We start from the raw sequence: 26016 nt of genomic DNA on the forward strand, positions 1-26016 counted from the left end.
GAATTGTTCTTTCGGTTAATACCAACAGTTCCAAACAGTTGCCTACTGTATTCATAAAAGTGAAGACAAACTGAACATCAAGGCTACCCTCCTTCCACTGCATCTCTCTCATTCTCCTCAACCTGATGGTTGGTGGGTAGCACGACTGTCCTCGTCCAACGACCTTCTATCCTGAGCCAGCTGCTTGATTAGTTGATATGGACGTCGCCCTTTAATGCCATCGAGGAACCCTGCTCTTGGTCGTCCTCTTCTAGCCTTTCCTTCCAGTTTCCCTTCAAGCAGTGTGGTGCACCATGATGAATGCTGGAGTAAATGACCTATCCAACTACATCTTCTTTTTGCGATCATTTTCTCTAGACTGATGGTTTCCTCAGCTCTCTTCGAAACTTCTTCATCTGTTAGCCTGTGAGTCCATGGTTTTCGTAACATTCAACACCAGCACCACATATCGAATGCATCTATTCTTTTCTTATCAGCCTTTAATAGAGTCCAGATTTCAGAGCCATAGGTCGCAATACTCCAAATGAAGCTCTTAATGAAATGCTCTCTTACTGGTAGAGATATTGCCTTGGAGGCTTATTTTTATTGAAAGCTTCTTTAGCCTGGGCTATTCGAGAACGAATGTCCTCTTCACACCTCCCATCAGATGTAATGATGCTTTCCAAATAACTGAACTGATTTACTTGAGCCAATTTTTATCCTTCCAACCAAACATTAACAACCTGTTTACCATCCAGAGTACATTAATTTCATTATCTTGGTTTTTGTTTTGTTAACATTCATGTTACATTTTAGTATCAGTAGATCATTCAATTTCTTTAGTGAGGTCTCTATCTCTTTCTCACTTTCAGCTATGAGGGCAATATCATCCGCGAAACGTATTGTTTGGTATAGTTGACCATTTATTTTTATTCCATGGGTGGAGGCGGCTGAAAACTCTTTTATTGCTTCTTCTAAATACACATTGAATAATGGCCTCTTTTGTCACTCAGTGCAAATGGTAGAACTTCTAAGAAGGCAAAGGGCTCTTTCAGTTTATATGCTACAGACACTGGAAAGCGAGATCTTCTTGCCAACATTATTGGAGACAAAACAGCATCCAACATTTTCTATCGTATCTTAGAACCGTCTGTGCGGATATGTTACACGTCTGGATATGCTTAAGACAATCACCAATAGCCACATTCAACTCTCGACACACACTATCAATTTGAATTCCAACCGGTCGTGTGGCATTTTGATGATCCTCATTCCTCTGTTGGTATTACATATTAAAGGGAGACTGATACCTTGGATGATGCAGCACTTCACAGCGTACGTGAGGAGTACATGCTGCCTTCTTCTTCATAAAGATGGAACTCCCGATTCAGCGAATTGGCTGGGAATGCGGTTAGCGTGGAAAACCTAACTCCACTATCCACTAATGGTGTACACTGTTTAACACGTACACTGCGTATTAGCAGAGCGTAACATACCCGCCAACCTGAACAAAATATTTGTGTGGGACTCTTTAAAAGTTGTAATTATCGAAGTTTTGTACGTTGGTAGGATGAGTTCTATCGAACTCGTGGAATTATCGCACTCAAGCGCTTGGTGCCTGACCCGCACGGTAGTTGAAATCGAGAAGTAATACTGGTCACCAGACGGATCACGCGCCACGCGTGTAGGTAGATTACTGCGCATTATTTACCGCGGATAGCAAACAAATTCATAAAGTATGTTACACACATAAATATATTCATATTTAGACTTCTCTATTACAGAATTTGACAAACAAAAATGAAACACTTTGGCTAAATGGGTGGGTCTCGTAACGTTGAAGAAACCGCATTGTCGGCCATGTGAAAAAAATAAAATAAAATAAAATGATAGCATAAGCATTATGATGCGGTCAAAAATGATTACTGAACGTTATTTCAAGTTACTTACAAATATGATGCAGGAATAAAGGACAATTAGAAGTTTCGTTCGTGTTATACACATATATAATGCAAGAATAAATGACAATTACAAGTTCAGTTCTTTTACTGAACATATTGCAGTAATGGAATTTACCGTATTTATTTCAAAAGTGGAATCACTCGTAATTCTCTTGAAGTAATAATAAACAGAAAATGCAGTGTCTTGCCTCGCATTGAAGTGGTCTTGCTGCTCAAAGATCCCATAAATGAATCATGACATATGACGACAACTCTGGAGAGGAAATACGTGGGAAACTGAATACACATGTGCAAATATGGCTACGGATGGATCTGCTAGTAGACTGGACTTACACAATGTGCGGGATGACAATCAGAGCCTTTCTTACCATGCGGGAAACCTGTGATTCACATTTCCTAGCAACCGTCCCATCACGCACTAGGCGCACGCTTCGCACGTGCTTATAAAGTAACGTCACACGCCCAGCGCGTGATCCGCACTGAATGCGTTAAAAGGTTCAGCACAGTTTCTGACACTGAACTGTATGCCGCACTACCACAGTCCATTTGGGATAGAACCGTGGCTGTGTAAAAACGTAAAACATGGTCAGCCCACCATGAAGTGCCGCTGAGAAACTTACTCATGTTAAGTCTCTTCATGCAGGCAACTTTCGACTGACAGATGTGGGGCTGCCACATTAGTCTCTTATCAAAATGGAGACCAAGGAACCTGCAGCAGGTGTCGACCACTGGTAGGACACTTCCTCAAGCAAGCTCTGGATCAGGATGTACAAGCCGATAAGTGTACAACTGAGGTTTTCACCACTGGCTATATAAAGCTATGTTGCAGGGTCCATCTGTTGATTCCGTTAATAGCTTGCTGTGGCTGTCTCCTAGCAACCGCCATCCTACCGAAGCTGAAATGTCAAGCTAAATCGTCTTCATACAGTGATGGAATGACTGGACGCAGTAGCAGCAACTATGCTGTTAATGGCGATCGTGAACAGTGTGACACTCAGTCCATATTTCTGTGGTACTCCATTTTCTTGGACGTAATACTGAGAAAATGCATTCCCTCTCCGGACGTGAAATTCTTGATAAATATTGGTAAATTTCCCTGAAATCCCCGCTACCAGGCCAAAATCAAGGTGACTAAGTGTTCCATTAAAGGAATGCCTCACAAATGGCATTCTCCAGTTTAACCAGATGATTGGTGGTAGATCGATGAGAGCGAAACGACAATGGTAGTTAGTCACAAGACCTCTCTCCTCCAAAGCCCATAAAAGTCGCCAGTTCACCATTCTTTTAACAGATTACAGAGGCCACTTGTAAAGTATATTGGGCTCTAACTATCCAGAAGTTTTGGATCTTTACCTGGGTTTGGAATTGGTATTACAATTCCCTCACGCCATTGAGATGGAAACGCCCCCCTCGCTCAATATTCTGTGGAATACGAAAAGGATATCACTGAGATATTAGTCACTCAAATGTTTAATGGATTTTGTTTGGCCCAGAAGCTATGTCCTCGCACAGTGCGAGTACTCTCCACAATTCCCACTCCATGAAAGGCACGTTATAGGAATACAAAGCACTAGAGGCAAATAATAATTAATAGGGAAAAATGCAGGGTCGTATCTCTCAGAGCTGGACATATTGGCCAAATGCAATGTGATGTGCAATGACAAGAGGAATGTTCTGGACTCCTGAAAAAATGGCAGTTTGGTGTGATGACGGAGTATGTGCCATCAAGGAAGACACATACATTTCCCAAGTACCTTCCTTACTCTCTCGGATCAAAAAATGGGCTTTAGCACAGAGATGCTGAAACACAATAAGACTGGCAACTGTAGGGTTCTGACAATGTCGGCAATCACATTTGGCTGCTGCAATTTCGTTGGACCAGCATGGGACCTGTTTCCAGCTACGAATGCCAGCCAAGGAATGTATTATTTCCTCTGCAGCAGCCAGAATCCTAGCTGTAATGGAACAAAAATGGTCATCAACAGACCCGAACACCTCATCGACCATCACTGTGCATTTTGACAACTCTGCCAATTTGCCTAGCGCTTTGGACTGTCTTTGATTCAAGAGCGTGAGAAGTATCAGGAACTGGTCACTACCACAAAGGTGATCGTGTACTTGCCACCAGAACAGGAGTACTAGCCACACAAGGTGACATCCAGGTGGGAAAATATGCCATATGCACTAATGAAATATAGATTCCCGTGTGTTGAACACACAAACATCAAATTGCTCAATCAACCTCCCCCTAGTGCAGGACGACGAAGAACCCCAAGCGTGTTAGGGGTATTCACGTCTCCCAGCAAGAGGAAAGGAGGAGGTAATTAAGCGGTCAAACCTTGGAGTCCATGTACGTGAAGATCATAGTCCAGTGGCAAGTACACGTTGTAAACCATTGTCATTGCAGGCAACAGAACGCAAACTGCAACTGCATCCAGCTGAGTTAGTAGCGGCACATCTTCACTGAGGATGTTAAAGCAGACTAGGGTACGAACACCCCCAGTCGCAGTACCATTTACAACTACTCAGTTCTTGGCATAGCGACGAAACCCTCTCATAATCGAGTCGTGTCCAGGTCTTGAATAAGATTCCTGTAGATAGACTATGGTGGCGGCATTGACGGATATCAAATGACGCAACTCAAACAGGCGATATGTGTATCTACTGCAGTTCCACTGCAATAGTGCCTTTGTGTGGATGAATAGTGCAACGAGAGATGGTAGGCCTTCTTCCTGGGGCTTCAGGACCTCTCACTCTCGCTCGCCATTTCTATACTGTTTGGAGGAATGCCATCAGATGATTTGCCAGGCAGAGATTTATTTTGATAACTTGAAAAATTCCAAAATTAATAACATCCTCTTTGGGACTAGAATGTGGATGATGCTTTTGCAAGAGTAGATGAATGGTTCACTAATGAAAATTCCATTTTAAATCAGCTGAACGCATTAGATCCACACATAAAATTGACTATGGAAACAGAATCAAACCATTCACTGAATTATCTTGACCTTAAAATTACCAGGTATGAACATTACCGTATTTATCCTATAACATCTACAGGAAACCCATCCCAACTATAAATACGATAAAACGGGACTCAACACACCCTAATCCTAAAAAAATGAGGATGGTTTACAGAGCATGCTATGTTCCATTATCCCATAAAAACCTTCATAAAGAATAAATTATCATCCATGTATTAGCTAGAAATAATGGTTACAGTAAGGAATTTGTGAATAAAATAATTTCCAAGATGAAAATAAACCTAAGTCCAGCTAAGTCAAAGAGGCAAAATCTAAAAACAAATTCTTAACATCTACTTTCAATAATGATAGTATTCATCATATCACCACCCAGAACAAATCGAGCTGCTTTTCTTTGGATTTTTTCCAGTTCTTGACTCAAGTAATCCTGGTGAGGGTCCCATACACTGGAACTATACTCTAGTTGGGGTCTTACCAGAGACTTATATGCCCGCTCCTCTACATCCTTAATACAACCCCTAAATTCCCTCATAACCATGTGCAGAGATCTGTACCCTTTATTTACAATCCAATTTATGTGATTACTCCAATGAAGATCTTTCCTTATATTAACACTTAGATGCTTACAAAGGGACTTTCACGCCATCAATGCAGTAATTAAAACAGAGAGGACTTTTCCTATTTGTGAAACTCACAACCTGCCTTTTAACCCCGTTTATCATCATACCATTGCCTGCTGTCCATTTCACAACATTATTGAGGTCATTTTGCAGTTGCTCACAATCTTGTAACTTATTCATTACTCTATACAGAATAACATCATCCACAAAAAGCCTTATCGCTGATTCCACTTCTTTACACATATCATTGATATATATATATAAGACAACATACAGGTCCAATAATACTGCCTTAAGGAATTCCTCCCTTAATTATTACAGGGTCAGATAAAGCCTCGCCTACTCTAATTCTCTGAGATCAATTTTCTAGAAATATAGCAACCCATTCAGTCACTCTTTTGACTAGTCCAACTGCACTCACTTTTGCAATTAGTCTCCAGTGATCCACCCTATCAAATACAGGGTCTTTATTTATGCTTGGCAAGGACTTTCTCGCTCGACTTTGGCCGCCGATGACAGGCCGCTACCGGCTACGGTTTCTGGCACTTCCTGCAGTTGCTGAGAGCTGAGCTCCGAGATAGTAGGGTGTTCAATGAAGCTACTCTTATCAACCTTTTCCACCTGCTTCTCTCCACTTGTCTTCTCCCCTTCCGCTCTCAATCCAAGCAATAGCTCGCCCCGAGCAGCGGATAATACTCAGTGCGCCGCAAACACAGACGCTGGGAACAGGCCCACACGGAACCAAGGGATTAAGTTTAAACTTTGATCTTTTATAGTGGTTTCTCTTTGACACAGCATTCTTCAACTTTTCCACCCATTCACTCCAATGCAAATTGCAATAACTACACATATCGACGATTCCTTAACCGGCAACCAGTTCTCAATTCTACCAGTATCTTCATAGCAACCTAGGATGTTCTCTCAGGTCTACTTCATATTATAATGTAATGAACTACACCTGCATAAAGCTGCTAAGTTCCATAACACTGTATATCGTCGTTGCCGGGACAAAACCTCCTATGTGATAATATTTCTGGAGATATACTAACCCGCAGCGCATACATTATTAAGAGCAAGAATGCCTTAACCACATTCACACAATATTGCACCTTAGATAACAGAACCTTACCGGCTAAAGTTCTAAGCTAAAATATTTCACATAGGAGGTTTTTTCCCAGCAGCGACGATATACTATATTACTACACAGTTTAAGCATAAATCTTCATACTGCTTGCAAAGGACAGTTCACAAGAGCTAGTGCACACAAGATACTTTTAACTACCACAGCGAACATTTTATGGACAACAACTGTGATATATTTTAATCATTCTTTAACATCAAAGAGTGCATTTTTAGTATTTAAGAATGTATGTACCTAGCTGAGGATGACCCAACTAAAGGGTCGAAGCCAGTACTTGTATTATTTTCAATATAACTGAACTTTAAATCTTGTATTGATCAGGTGGAACATTCCCTCCTTTGAATTATAGAATGAACCAGGGATAATGTCGATATTCACAACGTACAGAGAGAGGATTTATGTAGATAATAAAGCACACAATTTCTAAGTACTAATTACTGATATAATTATATACAATGGATACCAACATCTATAAAATATTGTGTAATGGCTCATTCATTGTTGAGAGAAGTATCCTCAATACGACAGGCCTATCTGAAAGTAAAGTCTGTTTGCCTACCTGGGTAAACATTCTCAATGGTGCCATCACATTCTCCCGATAAGACAGAGAAGAAAGAAAGAGAACTGCCACTGGACACAGCCACTACCTCTCCATTGGGCGACAAGGCTATGTGGGAGATGTAACTGCGCTGTGTGTACTTCCCAGTCATCAGTAAATGAGGATCTTCTCCCTTCTTGTACTCAACTGCAAGTACAAACATGTAAACAACTGCATAACTCGACAATGAGGTCATAGCCATTATATATTACTAAGAAAGATTCTGAAATCTGCAAAATACTTTGAGAACTGAATACAGACAAATCTGAATACTTAGACATTGCCTTAATTTGTTGGATTCCTAGGATCATGAAACTCAGGATATACCTATGTAAATGTGTTAATTCTAAATATGAGGAATCCATATCTTGATCGCTGATTCTAATCCTGCAGCTGAACTTGGGATTTTAAATTTTGACATTTCAGTCATTCTTTCAGAACAGTATTTCATTGCAGTTTTCCATTCTCTTTGTAATAAACTTGTCATTATTCACATCCAGTACATTAATCAATGAATACAGGGAACTCATTGCTTGGTTTCAGTCAACAGCTATTTTCAATTACATTTTGTTGTGATTAGCAATTACACTTTGTTTTCAAATGACAGAGGGAATAATATTGCAGAGAAAAACATGATACTAAAATACAGTAGATAAACAGGTCACCTTCATGGCATCTATCTAAAAGCCTTATATAAAGTTGGCTTGGAACCTAAAAAGGTTGACAAAGAGAAGAGTGTCATTTATGAGCTTACTGTGACATATTACAAACAGAAATATAACCTGAGCCAAAATTAAGAAATCAGGTTGCTCAGTGATAAAGGAGTTTGACGCCATTGTGTGCCGTCATTTACATAGCGTCCGGCTCCATAGCTAATTGGTTAGCATGCTGGCCTTTGGTTGTAGGAGCCCGGTGTTTGGTTCCTGGCAGGGTTGGAAATTTTAACCATAATTGGTTAATTCCACTGGCAAGGGGGCTGGTTCATCATTTCATCCTCATCAAGATGTGCAGGTCACCTACGGATGTCAAATCAGAAGACCTGCACCTGGCAAGCCAAACATGTCCTTGGACACTTCCAACACTAAAAGCCATACACCATTTCATTTACTTTTTGTCTCTCTGGTTCTCCTGTCCTGTTTTTTAAATTTATTGTTAATCTGAATATCCATTATATCTAAAATGATTGTTGTGATCTCTGGTGAAAATGTTAATGAAAACTTGAAAATATTGTTTCTTGATATGCTTTGTCTGTTGGGCACCTTTTAGTCTAAGGGAGCAAAAACAGTAAGAAAACTCACTCTAAATAAAATTACTATGATATTTACTTTTAGTGTCGAATGCCTTCCACGTTCCATCCTTCGAAACTGTTGCCATGAGGGATGAATCCGAATTGAAGTCAAAGTCATAAACGCCAGACGAGTGACCAGACAGCTCAAAAACACGATTAGCAGTCTGGAAGTCACCAGTCTTGGAGAAGCAGACTTCCCAAACCTTCACATCAGGGGTGAAACCTAAAATAAAAAAAAGAATGAGACTACAGACAATACAACAGTTAATTGTGAACATACTGTATGTTTTGGGAGAGGCGTAGCCTGGGGCGGGGTGCTGGAGGTTAGAAATACCCCCAATGGTATCTTAAAAAGAAAAAAAACAGACTGGTAATAAATTAAATAAACATTCAGAGACATAACCAACAGATCTGTAATTACTTTTATCAGAGTCTTTATAATGACAAGTCAATCATGCACCTACGTTGTGTTCTACCAACATTTGGTAACTACAACCCTCCCCCCCCCCCACCATTGGCCGATCCTGACTAAACTACTGGCTTTGGACTTATTCCAAGATACCTTAGTTAATATGTATCCACCTAAAGCCTAATACTGTGTAAATTTCTTTTCTGGTCCCTTAAAATGCTCGCAGAGGAATCAGTGTAAAACAGTTTAATATTTGAGCCTCAATAGACTAGGTCCATTATATACTTCACGCCTAATTTTTTAAAAATGAACTTCCTGTTTACAGATGTTTTATGGAATTAATAGAGAGGTCAATCATAGATCTGTCTCACTGGCTCGAAGGGTTGGCACAGTGGCCTGTTCCAGAAGGTTTCAGGTCAAATTACTGATTAGAATCCAATCTTGCAGTTCTTGAAAAAGCGTGCCTGAACAGTGTAGAAAGAAGCGTCTATGACTGGCCATCGGCTTCGGCAGACTGGCTATGTCTGTCGAAGAGCGACACCAGTCTTCCTTGCCAATTCCTGCACGGTGAACTTTCCTCAGGCACAAGACCCCATGGTGTACCTTTGAAGAATTATGAAGACCAGCTTAAACAAACCACAAAGGTCACAAACCTGAAACACACTTGTCAAAGATTGCTCATTCTGGCACCGAACCATCTCTACTGCTGTTGGACTGGTTGGGAATGCACATTGGAGGCATCATCATCATAAAACATCTCCAGTTTCCCGGGTGTGGTATATGAGCCTCCTCCATCTCATCCTGTCCTTGCACCATTCTTCCTCCACCAACTTGTCCCAATCATGACCTCTCAGCATTACATCGCTCTTAACTAAATCTATCCATTTCCTTCGTGGCCTTCCCACGGGTCGTCTTCCTTCTACCTTTCTGTCAAATTCCTTCCTTGCAGTTCTGTTTACTGGCATCCTCTTCATGTGACCAAACCACTTCAGTCTTGATATCTGAATCTTATTTAGGAGAGAATTGTCTATTCCTACTTCTTCTCTAATTTTCTCATTCCTAATCTTGTCTGTCCTGGTTTTCTGGATCATAGTGCGTAGGAATTTCATTTCAGCTGCCTGAAGTTTGGAATTATCTCTATTGGTCAGTGTTGTGGTTTCGAGACTGTATGTAAGAATTGGTGTATAATAGGACTTGTACAATGTCATTTTTGTTTTCATGGGTATTTACTCATCCCACAGCAGGTGTCTTACCTGGTGGTAGAATTGTGTTGCCTTATTGATTCGATTGTTCACCTCATGTTTTGCTAGGTTGTCATTTGATATAACGCTACCCAAGTATTTGAAAACTGGAACGCTGTCCAGTTGAGCTTCATTTAACATGACTATTGGTTCTGCTCCTTCCCCATACACTTTCATCACCACCGTCTTGGTCTTGCTGATGTTTAAACCATATTTCTTAAACTCCTCATTCCAGCTTTGTATTCTCTCTCCCAATTCATCTTCTGAGTCACTCCAGATCGCAACATCATCTGCAAATGCGAAGGCTTTGATATCTCCATGTTCTTTTCTTTTAATAGATTTCATTACTACATCCATTACAATAATAAATAGAAGTGGTGACAATGAGCTGCCCTGCTGCACTCCTCTCTTTGTTTCAAACCAGTCCAACAAACCACATCCTACTTGAATACAGCTTCTGTTCCCACTATACAACATTTTCACTTTGTCTATGAGGCTATCTCGCACTTGAAGTTCTTTCATGCATTGCCAAATTCTTTCCCTTGGTACACTATCGTATGCTTTCTCAATGTCCAAAAATATTAGGAATAAAGGCTTGTTCTTCTCCCAGTATTTTTCCATTAGCATCCTAATTGCAAATATAAGGTCTGTAGTTGACCTTCCTGGTCTGAAACCATACTGCTCTTCTTCCAAAATTGGTTCAACAATATCTCTGATTCTGGTCTCTATTATTTTTTCCAATATTTTCAGGACATGAGACAGTAGTGTGATACCACGGTAATTAGTACATTTTCGTCGGCTTCCTTTCTTGAACAGAGGTACAATGATGCCCATCTTCCAGTCCTCAGGAATAGTATTTTCCTCCCATATCTTGTTGAGCAGTCTACAGAGCCATTGGATTCCTGGAACTGCCGCTGCTTTCAGCATATCTGCACTTAGTTCATCTACGCCCACTGTCTTTCCTTTCTTCATGCTCTTGAGCACATTTTCAACCTCAAGCCATGTAATTGGTGGTTCAGTTGTGGTTCCTCGACTTGGCTCTCCTCTATCCGTTGTTATGTTTTCTGTATCTCCATTCAGCAGCTTTTCGAAATAGATCTTGAGTTCTTGTTTAATTTCTCCCTCTTCTTGTGCCAGAGTTCCATCATCACGGTCTATTGCTTTTATGGTCTCTTGATCCCTTCGCTTGTTTTTCACTACTCTGTATAGCAATTTCTTATTTCCTCTACTGTCCTCTTCCAGTTTGATTTTGGGACACCCTCTCTCCAGGGGTCATAAATATGGAGGGCCCTTGCCCTGGGTTAAGGGTGAAGACCTCAACGGCATCTACGGCGGAGAAGATGGACTTTGGTACGGCGGAGATGGCGGAAGAGGCAACCCATCCTTCTGGGGTGTACAGATGGAACCTACTGCCTTGTAGGATGAGGAAGGCATCCTCAAAGGCTAAGGGAGTAAACCCTGAAAGAAAATCCTCTTATGCGTTAGGCCTAGCAAGTCAGCAGGAGAGTATTGAGTATAGTTGCTTTCAATAAGAAAAATAAGAAAAAAATTGGAGGCATGAAGGGGCTAAATGGCAGATACACATACTCCGTCACATGCAGCCTGTCCTCGCACGTCCATCCAATGCAATCTGTGTGGATGCATGTTTCATGCAAGTATTGGCTTGTTCAGTCATCAGAAGTATTCATCATCATCATTTCCCATTATCCAGCTGTAGCCAGGTAGGGGCAAGTATGGTTCCTCTCCACTTTCTTTGGTCTTTCCACCACTCCTCCTCCAACACTGTGTCCCAGTCCAGGTTTCTTTCTCTAATACTGCGTTGGATTGTGTCCCTCCATTTCAGTCGTGGTTGTCTACTGCCTCTCTTTCCTTGCATTTGCATTTCCGTCACCTTTTTTGACATTCTTTCGTCACTCATTTGCTTTGCGTGCCCAAACCATCCTAGTCGGCTCTTCTCTATTCTATCATTCATTGTTTCCACTCCAATTTCTTCACGGATTTTCTCATTCCTTATTTTGTCTCTTCTACTCTTCTGTATCATACTCCTCAAGAACTTCATTTCGGCTGCCTGTACTCGACTCTCATCCTTCTTTGTCAATGTCCAAGTTTCTGCTCCCTAAGTTGTTATGGGTACGTAATACATCTTGTACATAGTTTCCTTTGCTTCCGTTGGCACATCTTTGTCCCATAACATGTTTCTTACACTATGATAGAAACAGCTTCCACTTTGGATCCTCTTACTAATTTCAGCATCCATTCGAGCATTCTCCATTAATTCACACCCCCGGTATTTGAATGTCTCCACTACTTCCAGGGGCTTGTCTGCAAGTCTAATCTGACCTACCCCTTCCTTCTCCCCTCTAGTCATAACAAGAGTTTTACTTTTTTCTACACTTATTTTCAATCCACATTCTTCGATCTACCCATTCACCACATCCAACTGTTTTTGAACCTTCATGTCCTCTTCTCCCCAAATCACAATATCATCTGCAAATAACATGATGTTCATTTCTCTTCTGCCATATGCTGCTTTGGCTGTTTTCATGATGTCATCCATTACTACTGTAAACAGGATTAGTGATAGACCACTTCCCTGTTTCAGCCAACTAGCGATTTTAAACCAACTTGTGTTTGCACGCAACTACAACATTCCTTTTACATTGCCATGATCATTTTTATTAATCCCTGTCCGATTCCTTTTTGCACCAGCCTGTCCAAACTTTAGTCCTGGGGACAATGTCATATGCCTTTTCAATGTCAATATATGCTATCACCATATTATTCCCATTGCTTTTCCATTAGTTGTCTCTTCAGTCTTAGATGTTTTCCATGCCATTTCCTTTCCCTTCGCTTTACTCTTTACCCTATCATTCCACCAGTGAGTCTCTTTGTCTTTAATGATGTTCTACCACATACCTTTTCCGCACAACCAACCAGTGCTTCCTCAAATCTTTTCCATTCATCTTCAACATTCCCCGGCACTGTCCTGGGTACCAAGGGTATTATTTCGCTTTAAATTTCTTCTTGTATGCTTTTCTCCTTCAACTTCCATACTTTAATTCTTTTCTCTCTTCTTAATGCAGGTTTTTCAATCTTTCCCACTTACAGTTTTCCTTTTACAACTCTATGATCTCCACGAAAGGCTTCTTCAGGCATGGCTGTAACAACTAAAAGATTCTTCCCGCGTTCTTTCTCAATGATTATATAATCAATCATGGTCTTAGTTCATCTGTCTTCCCAACCATATCTTGTAATCTTCTGACTATTCTTCGTCCTAAACCAGGTGTTTCCAACAATCATTTGGTTCCTCATGCAAAAATCCACAACAACTCACCTTCTGGATTTACATTTCCATACCCAAAGGGCCCTACAACATCTTCCTTTCCTTATCTTTCCATTCCAACTTGTGCATTTAGATCTCCCATCAATAGCACTTCCTTACCTTCTATCTATCTCTCGACTTCCTCTAAAAAGTCCTCTAGATCAGAAGTCATCACGTAGTTGCTCTAGGGAGCTGGTGTTACTTGCTCTGGGCAGCTGTCTGTCACATGACAAGAGAGCAGCGGACAGGCGGGTTGCATACTGTAACCGTAGTGTACTTGCCACTCGGAAATATTACCATATAAACAACAGCTATAATAATAACAATAATAATAATAATTTGGAGAATGGATCATGTGAGACGAACGGGACACAGATTATACAACAGGACAAGAAAATTATTCATTGACAAAGGAATTGCAAATGATAGGAAGCATGACCAACAAATGGCAAATAAGCTAATATGGGAACAGCAGCTGATTCAGGAAATGATGGAACCTATTAGAGGGGAAAATATCCTGGACGTGGTGCTGGTAAAACCAGATGAGCTCTATAGAGAAACCAAAGCATTAGATGGTATTAGTGATTATGAAGCTGTTTTAGTCGTAGTTAAAAATAAATGTGATAGAAGGGAAGGTCTTAAAAGTAGGACTATTAGGCAGTACCACATGACTGATGAAGCAGGCACGAGGCAGTTTCTAAAAAGTAACTGTGATCGGTGGAAAACGGTAAATAAAAATGTAAACAGACTCTGGGATGGGTTTAAAGCAATTGTTGAGGAATGTGAAAACAGGTTTGTACTTTTAAAGATGGTAAAAATTGGAAAGACCCACCTTATTATAATAGAGAAATAAAGAGACTAAGAAGGAGGTGCAGATTGGAAAGAAATAGAGTTAGAAAAAGCTGTGGAAGTAAGGAGAAAGTGAAGGAACTTACTAGGGAACTGAATTTAGCAAAGAAGGCAGTTAACGATAACATTATGGCAAGCATCTGTCAAGAATGTGTTTGGTTCCAAGAAGGACATTCCAGGAATAATTAATGAGCAACTGGAGTGTGTATAGGAGGATCTTTAAAAGGCAGAAGTATTCAGTCAGCAGTATGTAAAGATTGTTGGTTACAAGGATAATGTCCAGATAGAGGAGGTGAGTAATGCTAAAGAAGTACTAAAATTTACATATGATAACAATGACATTTACAGTAAGATACAAAAGTTGAAAACTAAAAAGCGGCTGGAATTGTTAAGATTTCTGGGGACATATTAAAGACAATGGGTTGGGATATCATACCATATCTGAAGTACTTATTTGATTATTATTTGGTTGAAGGAGCTATACCAACTGAATGGAGAGTTGTTATAGTAGCCCCTGTGTATAACGGAAAGGGTGATAGACATAAAGCTCAAAATTACAGGCCAGTAAGTTTGACATGCATTGCATGTAAGCTTTCGGAAGGCATTCTTTCCGATTATATTAGACATGTTTGCGAAATTGATAACTGGTTCAATAGAAGGCAGTTCGGTTTTAGGAAAGGTTATTCTACTGAAGCTCAACTTGTAGGATCCCAGCAAGATATAGCAGATATATTGGATTCTGGAGGTCAAATGGACTGTATCGGGATCGACCTGTCTAAAGCATTTGATTGGGTGGATCATGAGAGACTACCGGCAAAAATGAGTGCAGTTGGACTAGTCAAAGAGTGACTGAATGGGTTGCTATATTTCTTTGAAATAGATCTCAGAGAATTAGAGTAGGCGAGGCTTTATCTGACCCTGTAATAAGTAAGAGGGGAATTCCTCAAGTCCTTTATGTTTTCTTATATATATATATTTAAATGAGGCCAACGGCCGTAGCCGTGTTGAAACACCGGATCCCGTGAGATCTCAGAAGTTAAGCAACATTGGGCATGGTCAAGATTTTGATGGGTTGCCATGCGCTGTTGGTGGGAGGTAAGGGAATGGAGGAGCGGAAAGGAACTGGCCATCCCTGACGTACATAAACTTCGGCTTAGGCACACCTCTGCGGAGGTTCGGACCTGCCTTCCGGCAGAATACACCCTTACCTTACCTTTATATAAATGATATGAGTAAAGAAGTGGAATCAGAGGTAAGGCTTTTTGCAGATGATGTTATTCTGTATAGAGTAATAAATAAGTTACAATATTGTGAGCAAGTGCAACATGATCTCGATAATGTTGTAAGATAGATGCCAGGCAATGGTATGATGATAAACGGGGTTAAAAGTCAGGTTGTGAGTTTCACAAATAGGAAAAGTCCTCTCTGTTTTAATTACTGCGTTGATGGGGTGAAAGTTCCTTTTGGGGATCATTGTGAGTATCTACGTGTTAAGATAAGGAAAGATCTTCATTGGGGTAATCACATAAATGGGATTGTAAATAAAGGGTACAGATCTTTACAATGGCGAAAAATGAAAGTATCCTCCTATTCAATACATCATATATTCCGTCATTAGACGGAGTAAACAATGACGGAATATATGATGTATTGAATAGGAGGATACTTTCATTTTTCGCCATTGTAAAGTGAAAACCGTCAATACGGAATGATTCTAATATCTTGTAATGGGTACAGATCTTTGCACATGGTTATGAGGGTGTTTAGGGGTTGTAGTAAGGATGTAAAGGAGAGGGCATATAAGTCTCTGGTAAGGCCCCAGCTAGAGGTATAGTTCCAGTGTATGGGACCCTCACCAGGATTACTTGATTCAAGAACTGGAAAAAAAATCCAAAGAAAAGCAGCTCGATTTGTTCTGGGGGATTTCCGACAAAAGAGTAATGTTACAAAAATACCGCAAAGCTTGGGCTGGGAAGAATTGGGGGAAAGAAGACGAGCTGCTTGACTAAGTGGTATGTTGATTCCCATAGGGAACCTGAAATATTTGTCCTGAATGAGTAAATTCATAATACCAATGTAGTTGGTCCGTTATTGGACATTATAAATTATCCAGCTAACTAATTTCTGGTCGCCAGTGTTTCGCCCCAGTGTGCTAAATTTAGTTATAAATTTACTAATTCGGGACAAATATTTCTGGTTCCCTATGGGAATCAACATCTATATCATCTGATGGCCAGGCAGGCAACAATTTTTGGAAATGAGACAAAGTCTCTCATAGAACATTGGCAGTGCCGGTGGCTCCAAGTAGCATACACAGTGGCCTCCACGTTTTGCACTAGCCATGTGTCTTGGTGAGTGTGTTATTTACCAACTGATGAGCCCAATTTAACACACTGGGGTGAAACGCTGGCAACCAGGAATAAGTTAGCTGGAAAATTTATAATGTCCAATAACGGACCAACTACATTGGTATGTAGTAGGTTCCGAGATGTCAGGGGAGAGATAGTGGGAATGACATTAGTAGATGAATAATTTTGAGTGGCGTCTTTAAAAGTAGGAAAGATCAAAATATGAAGATAAAGTTGGAATTCAAGAGGGCAAATTGGGGCAAATATTCATTCATAGGAAAGGGAGTTAGGGATCGGAATAACTTCCCAAGGGGAATCTTCAATAAATTTCCAATTTCTCTGAAATCCATTAAGAAAAGGATAGGAAAATAACAGATAGGGAATCTGCCACCTGGACGACTGCTCTAAATGCAGATCAGTATTGATTGATTCATTCTTGGATTTCTTTTCTAAGCATCATGGCCACTCCATTTTTTGCTTCAGGTCCTCTGCTGTAATACAGCCTGTATCCTTCTCTCAGAAGAATATCTCCCATTCCCCTCTTCTTGGTCTCACACAGTCCAAGAATGGCTATATACTTTTCTGTCCCGAAGTCAGCCAGTTCCTCTGTCTTTCCTATCAGTGTCAAGGTTCTTAAACACTACTAAAGGTTGGGCCCAACGTGAGACGAGCTGCTATTGGTTAACGAAATGACGTCACCATAGGAGCAAAGCAGCCGAGCCCTGAGCGCGCAACACACAAATCAGTAGGAAACTCATAACATCAAACATTACAGTTTCTCAGAACTCAAAGCAGATCAGATATAACGATTACTGCTGTTATAACGTGGAAAGATGGTATAGCATAGTGAGTTTTCATTATTTATATTATGAATAAGGCGTAAATGTAATATGTGAATACCTGACGGTACACTGGCCAACGCTTGAAATTTATGAACATTTCCAGGTTCCTCTATAGTTTAAGGAAGGTTACACACTCTCAAATCTGTAAACATAAATATTTAGAGATATGAAACGCTTTGGAAATAGATCTACCGTATGTTAACATACGATATACTGACGCACTTCGGCAATATCGAGTTTAAAGCTAACACATATAACAACAGCAGAAGCAAGTTCATAGTCAAAACCATGCATACATATTTCTACTTTTAAAAATACAGAATAAGAAAGAACAAGAAAAACATTTAATAGAGCACAGTTCTACCTGTGATGTCAGATGTCATGAATTGGTTGGTTTTCACAACGAAATCCACTGTTGTGCCTTTCGCCGATGAGCTTGCAATGGATTTTTCAGTCCTTGCCCGAACGTTCATTTGTCGCTTCCATATAAATGTTCTCGTTCTAACATAGATTTTTACTATTGCTGGTGGCACAGCGGGGAATTTACTGCTATTTACTTGACTCAGTTTGCGTATAATATAATAATATTAAGGTACCGGTACACGTGACAGTTCAACATGTCCTTGAGTGTCCGTGAAAATGAATTCAAATTCCTTTATTTGGTTTAGCCATTCTTCCGATGGAACGAGTAGACCTGCCCGGGATAACACTTCTATCCATTCTACAGAGGTTGTACCAGAAGAAATGGAAAGCATTTCCCCGGTGGGACTCCCCACTGAACTGTAGGCGATGTAGCCGGCGAGGTACCGAAATCCCTCTTTAGTAAATGAATGATGCACGCTATCTCTTCCTTTCGTCTTTCTGCTGTATGACAGGCAATCATTTCTGCACACCCAGACATTGTTGTCAGTTATTTCGACCAGTTATCACCTGCTATAACACATTTAATAAGTTTTATTCACACTCAAAGTACGGTATCGCAAAAAACACACAAATATATACACTACAATGATACTATGAACTAACAGAAATTTTGCTCCAGCTACCGTTATAATGTTCACGCAACTAATGAAAAAAAAAAGAATAATAATAAGTTCACCTCGCTGCACGAAACACAACAACTTTGTTAAAATTGAAATAATAAATAAAGAGGTTTAACCTATTCAATACAAAAGAATAAGAAATGCAGAGATTACATTCTTATTTAATAATAAGTAGAACTGGTACCAGTTTCGACCCTAGTCCAGGTCATCATCAGCCAATTAAAACATGAAAAACAATGCATAGGAAAAAGAAAATAAAAGATCAAGTTCACTCCGGATCAGTAGAAGAGGCGGTATAAAAAATGACGGGGGTAGACACTGGAAAAATAAGAAGTAAAACGTATGTCACTTAAAAGACATTTTCTGAACGGCAGTATGGCACACGCAGTGTTAGGCATAGTCTTATAATGTTTATGAAAAGCGGAGAACGGTTAAATGAGCTAGCTTGTATACACTGTCATGCACAAAGTCATAACACAATCGAACACATATGAAGATCCATAATTGTGCTGAAGCTGAAGATGAGTAGATCAATTGAAGTAACTTGCCAGCTCCCGGTGATCAGCGCGATGTATTCAACATCAGGCACTGTGGTTTCAAACGCCAACGTAAAATGAAGAATAGCTTAATGATTCAGTATTTGCTTTGGTCGCGGGAATGTAAGTATATATAGATACATATAATATAATTCAATATAATTGAATAAGTAATTATGATCCTGTAGAATTTTTGGAAGAGTTGACATGAAAAAAACAATTGTGAAGAGAAAAAAAAATAGTAAAAAGCGCAATACCGGAAACAAATGAAAACATATATGCACAGTGCGCTATTTTAAAATGTAAAAAATTCAGGTCGTGATTGAAGTAGTCGAAGTCGGCGCAATGCAAGAGTTAAATTTGAATGAGAAGAACGGAAATGAAGGTGGCATTGTAGTTTGTTTTTATTTAGGTGAAAAGAAAAGATAGGATAAATTAATAGAGGAAGAGGAATAGTGGAATAAGAGAAGAATAAAAAAGATTGATAATAAACGGTGTTGAGGAAGGATTAGATAGGGAGATGAATGAGGGGTAGTTTAGGGTGGGTTAGGAGGATTATTGGAGGTAGAAAATGTGGGTAGGAACTTTGTAAGGCATGGAAAATAGAATTGGGGTTTTGAAAGTTAGAATTTTTGAGAAGAAGAATTAGGAAGTCGAAAAGGATGTTGGGTTTTTCAGAAATGTCCTTTAAATTGAAATTAGGGTTGAAGTATTGGTCAAGGTGAATAAAGCAATTTTCAGTAGTGTTTAAGAGGGGGCCTTTGTTAATGATTTTAAGTATTTTCATGTCTTTTTCAATATCAGTGAAATTATGCTTGGAGTCTTGTATGTGTTGTCCTATGGCGGAGAATCTGTTGTATTTAATGGCGTTGATATGTTCAGAGTATCTGATATTGAAACTACAATGCCACCTTCATTTCGGTTCTTCTCATTCAAATTTAACTCTTGCCTTGCGCCGACTTCGACTACTTCAACCATGACCTGAATTTTTTACATTTTAAAATAGCGCACTGTGCATATATGTTTTCATTTGTTTCTGGTATTGCGCTTTTTACTATATTTTTCTCCCTTCACAATGGTTTTTTTTCACGTCAACTGTTCCAAAAATTCGACAGGATCGTAATTACTTATTCAATTGTATTGAATTATATGTATCTATATATACTTACATTCCCGTGACCGAAGCAAATACTGGATCATTAAGCTATTCTTCATTTTACGTTGGCGTTTGAAACCACAGTGCCTGATGTTGAATACATCGCGCTGACCACCGGGAGCTGGTAAGTTACTTCAATTGATCTACTCATCTTCAGCTTCAGCACAATTATGGATCTTCATATGTGTTCGATTGTGTTATGACTTTGTGCATGACAGTGTATACAAGCTAGCTCATTTAACCGTTCTCCGCTTTTCATAAACATTATAAGACTATGCCTAACACTGCGTGTGCCATACTGCCGTTCAGAAAATTACGCACTGTTTCTTTAAAGTGACTTACGTTTTACTTCTTCTGAATTTTACAGTGTCTACCCCCGCCTCTTCTACTGATCCGGAGTGAACTTGATCTTTTCTTTTTCCTATGCATTGTTTTTCATGTTTTAATCGGCCGATGATGACCTGGACTAGGGTCAAAACCAGTACCACTTCTACTTATTATAAGAATGTAATCTCTGCATTTCTTATTCTTTTGTATTGAATAGGTTGAACCTCTTTATTTATTATTTCAATTTTAACTGTGATACTTTTCAATACAGAACAATGAAATTTTTATCTTTAAATACACAGCAACTTATCGGAGATCTCACAGAAACGAACTACGATACGTACACTACGCAAAATACAGTAGGCCACTATTCAAACCAATTCCAATATTCGAAAAGAAATTACATATTGATATTACGTGGAAATCGCTTTTTTATAGGACAGACAGCGGTAAACACCACGCGTAGTTGTATGCTGCACAGTCACGGTGCTCCTATGATGACGTCACGAGCAGGGTGAGGGAAAACTTAACATCTACTGCACAACCAGTCTGGGCCACCCGTGCGTCAGTGTCAGGACATTTACTATCGCAATCTTGATGTAGTTTGGTGCTGGTTGCCCACTTCTCACAGTTCTCCCAGAACCCAAGGTGCTGCGCATCGCTTTTAGCAGGGGACGCCCTAACCTTTTCCGAGGCACCATATCTGCTTTATCCATATAGGCTACTGATACAATGAGCTCGCCACACCAAAAGGCATTTTATACCTACTGCCAGGTTCAAACTTAGGCCGCCCCTAACATGGAGACAGATGCCTTTCGGAGCCGCTCCTCTGGAGTACAGATACGACAGGTTTGCCCCTTCTGCCATCTCCAACATACCAAAGTTCATCTTCTCCGCCGTACATGCCAATGAGGACTTCACCCATAACCCAGGGCAGGCGCCCTCCATATTTCTGACCCCTGGAGAGAGGGTGTCCCAGAAGTATTATACAAGCATAAATAGCAAAAAGTGCTAGTGGACTGTAAGCAGGAGAAACTGTATGCAATCACTTGGAAATGAGTAACAGCCGACGATGTGACGAGACTGGAGATATTAGCCACGTCTGATTAATTTCAATACCTCAGGGACTAGGTGCCTGTGTTTTTTTAATTCAGACCTCTTCAAATACACATAACACATTACAAAAATATGCAATAGTGAATACATTCTTCCACATATGGTTGGCTTCAGGAAGCACATTCGGCCATAAAAATAGACCAAATTCCTGGTTTTACAGATGTTTTATGGTATTGATACAGGAGGCTGGGGATTTTAGCTGTGTCTGGTTAACTGTTATACCTCGGGGACTAGGTGCTTTTGTTCGCTTTAACTCAGACCTCTTCAAATACACATAACACTTTGCAGACTACAAAGATATGCAGCAGTGAATACATTCCTCCACATAGGTTGTCATCAGGAAGTGCATCCCAGATTTGTCACCAATCAAAACATGTCTCGGACCATTTGGGATGCTAACTTCTGCACCCCAGGAGTTTACAAGATCTAGGGAACCAATTGCATTAAATATGGACAGATATATTGCAGAATACCATACGAAACCTGTAAGCCTCCAGCATCATCATAGAATCTCTCCAGCGTGCCAGGTAAAGTGGTGCTGAACAAGTCTTTGCCATCACTGTCAGTCCAGAAATGCCTTCTCTCTCTCCCCTGACTCCCAATTTCCTCCTCTTCTGTCCACATCCTCTCTCAGCTGGCGTACCCGACTCTTCCTAGGTCTTCCCACTTGCCTTCTTCCTTCAACTCTTCTTTCTAGGCATGCACATGGTGTTCTTGTGCCAGGCATTCGCTTTACATGTCCATACCACATTAGTCTCAAAGTCCTTACCCACGTGTATTACACCCTGCATCCAAGCTAGAGATGGACCAAGAGGGTACTAGACCCTCAAGGTAGGTGGTCAGTGTTCTGCAAATAAAATAAATTGTTTGCTCTAATATTGTAAATCATTTATGTTCGCCAATGTTACAATCACCCATTTCAAGTTTCATTCAATTCTCACAACTGCTTCTTGGTGTATGATATATGGCCTGCTTACAGGCACCACAATCACAGTAAGGTGCAGAAATTATTTTCCATTTGCAGTGGAAATATCTGCAGTTACCATGGCCTTGAGAGTAGACCATGTTTTCCAAGGAAACTCCAATCCAAGTGGCAGCAACGAACCAATGTGTGGCAGAGTTGACTCAGGCCTAGTAACTTGTCTTCCCTGCCATTCTTTAGTCATATTGAAGTTGGAGACCTTGTGGTGCATGCCTTAATCCTGTGTTTGCGGTGATGCAATGCACCACCCCCAATGCTTCAATATACAGTATATATATCAATAATAAAATTATGGCAGAAAATCAAAGAAATAAAATTGTTAAATGACTTATGTAAAAATAAAACAAAGAAATACCTGAAGCCACAACAAAACGACCACATGGAGATACTCTAGCACACATGGTGGACATCAGGTAGGTGTCTACCTTGGCCAGTTGTTGACCCTTAAGATCCCACAAGATTAGGTCCGTCTTCTCAGAACACGACATGATGAATTTGCCATTACATGATATCCCCAGACCAACCACTTTGTCTTCATGTGCCTGTAAACAGAAGATTTAGATTTTAATTAATATTTTACCAAGGAAGGGCTATAAGAGGGGATTAGTATGGATCATCCACTGTAGCTATATCACTTGTGTTGTGTAAGAGCCATAGGCATACATATAAGCAATTTTTATTTATTTTATGCCTTTGCATATTTTTATGATAACTGAAGCCCTATCTTTTCAGTTCCAACTGAGTTAATTTATAACTGTCAAGGCTCTGTCAAACAGGAAGCGGACTGTCCGCGCGGACAAAAAGACTGCAGGCCGTGGCGGACTGGGGTAATCAAATATAATGAGGACAAATCAGGGTGAACCAGCGTGAAAGCAGTCGCAATCAAGTGTGTACTGACTCAATTTTTTTCTTTCTTGAACTGGCGTTATCGTTATGTTGTTTTAATCAAATGTCCAGCATCCCCTGTCGGTGGGGGATGCGGACGAATAATACACCAACAGTATCCCCTGCCTGCCGTAAGAGGTGACCAAGGGATGATGACATTAGAATCATGAGCCTACTTGTGATCATTGTAATCGACGTGCAGTGTGTCGTACAGATGTTCATGACAACGCACTACATCAATTATCTCCTGAAGACATTATTTATTGTTGGGCGCGCAAACTGTGAAAATTTTCAACTGTTCGCCAGTCCGCTATGGTACGCCACCTTCGGTTTGACCACGATGATGTAAGATCACAGTGTACGGAGTCCGCGCGCACAGTCCGTGTCCTGTTTGACAGAGCCTTTAGGTTCCTCAGTCTGCCAAAACTGATTTTGAATAAATAAATTTATAAACCAGCTGAGAAAGAAATAACTTCATTAAAACAGAATGACACATTTTGTTCTTGAAAGAACATCATCAAATTCTATCAGATCACACCGAAAATATTTTAAAATGTATAAACATTTCTATTTAAATCTTTAAAAAATTGAAATTTAGATTTTATCTTAGTGAAGTCCCCACTTTTCTCCACTCGTAACATAGAATGCAAGTTTGTTTAATACCAGTACTCTGTTGTTGGCATGAGCCCATGTTACTAGGTTAACCCTCCGCTGTGACACGCCTTCCGCCCTGGCTAGGTCAATGATATGCTGAACTGTACTTTAGGTGTTTTTTTACTCTTAGTACTTTGTATGTGCGAAATAAGGGCTCACAGCCCTCTCTTACAATTAATCGAGGTAATTTGAATGAATTGATTCAATTTCGGTGCATAATAACCAATTCGAGCAGAATTACAACATTCTTCACTAACAAGAAACACCCCTCATTTAGCATAGTAGTTGGTCATCTTATACCACAAAAGAACAAGGTCAACGAGATTACTAATATCCTTCTTCTTTTTCTCTCGGTGCCTATCTGTTTCGGATGTTGGCTATTTTTGTCTTGTTTGTGGCAGCGCAGAACAGTTCAGCTGATGACATATTGCACCAGCCTCTAAGATTGTCAAGCCAAGATATTCGTCTTCTTCCAGGACCTCTTTTGCTGTTGATTTTCCCCTGGAGTATTTTTTGGAGTAGATTGTATCTACCTGTGTTGCGTATGATATGTTCCAGATACTGCAGCTTTCTGCATTTCACAATCTTGATCAACTGAGGTGTTGTGTTCATCCTTCTCATTACTTCCACGTTTGTCATTCTCTGGGTCCAAGATATTCTCAGGATCCGCATATAAAGCCATGTTTCACAGGCCTCCAGCTTCTTCTCCGTGTTTTTATTTAACTCTTTATAGGGCAGGATTTTTTTGTTGGTTATGATATTATTTTTACGTTTCTCTTAATCCTGAGTTACAAACGAATAGGTTCTGACCCACAACTTTCTGTACGTGGATGGTGGCTACTTATTTAGCCACCATCAGTATATGAAGTCACAATTTTCTTTCATTGGTAGGAACTTTGAAACAGTACCGTAGGACAAATACAAACAGTCTTTACAAATATGGATGAACCTTGAAGACAGACCAAGAGAATTTTCAGAATCATCTTGTATATCAATGTCATCAGTATCCATGGGATCAGCTGATTCAATCTCTGACACATTATCGAGCAATACAGAATCATTGATGCTTTTAGAACAAGTAGATGTATCCATCACCCGAGTTCTGTATGCAACAGAATCTTCAGCATCACTATCCCCACCTTCCTCAGAGTCGTATGCTTGATCTGCTGAAACAGCGTCTGAGTAAGTCAAATAGCCCATCTGCCGACATCTTATTTACGTCCACGTACTCCGCCATGACGTATCTTGAGACACAGATAAGAAAATATGGTTAGACAGATGTTTTCTGGCTGCTGGACGCTGTTATAGTTATCATTTATAGTATAAAAACCTAGGCCTAGGTCTACGGTTAAAAGTGAGGTTATGTTTTGTCACTTGCCAACTCGGATAAAGGTGATAATATTATCTGAGCGGATAATTTTCCATACTAAAGTCGCATATTGGTTATATGTATGTTTATTTCTACATGCATTTCTACCTCACACTATTCTATAACTATAAGTGTTTCCTTTACAATGTAAAATAATTAGTTGGCAAGCGTAGTATTGTTTGGCGCAACTTCAACCAAACAACTTCATAAAATAATGTATTTGTAAAGAGATCTGCTTGCCGTTGGCAGAATAGACTGCCAGAATATCAACTGAAGACACTGATATAGCCACAACTAGCAATTCAAATTATGTTTGTTAGAAAAACAACATCGAATTCTCTCCAATACAGCATAACCATGTTTTTC

At 40.0% G+C, this 26016-nt stretch overlaps 1 protein-coding gene across 1 annotated transcript in view; it reads right to left on the reverse strand.

Moving 5' to 3' along the window:
- LOC136879014 (transducin beta-like protein 2) overlaps nucleotides 1-26016 on the reverse strand; it is a 71251-nt gene that overhangs the window by 14352 nt on the left and 30883 nt on the right. The window contains exons 3-5 of the mRNA XM_067152710.2: nucleotides 23098-23284; nucleotides 8609-8794; nucleotides 7245-7430 (exon numbers count right to left, since the gene is read on the reverse strand). Of these exons, the coding sequence (XP_067008811.2) occupies nucleotides 7245-7430; nucleotides 8609-8794; nucleotides 23098-23230 (505 nt within the window). The 5' untranslated portion in view covers nucleotides 23231-23284. The remainder of the gene's footprint in view (nucleotides 1-7244; nucleotides 7431-8608; nucleotides 8795-23097; nucleotides 23285-26016) is intronic.

Source organism: Anabrus simplex, chromosome 8 (genome assembly GCF_040414725.1).
Source record: "Anabrus simplex isolate iqAnaSimp1 chromosome 8, ASM4041472v1, whole genome shotgun sequence".
NCBI classification, from domain to species: Eukaryota; Metazoa; Arthropoda; class Insecta; order Orthoptera; family Tettigoniidae; genus Anabrus; species Anabrus simplex.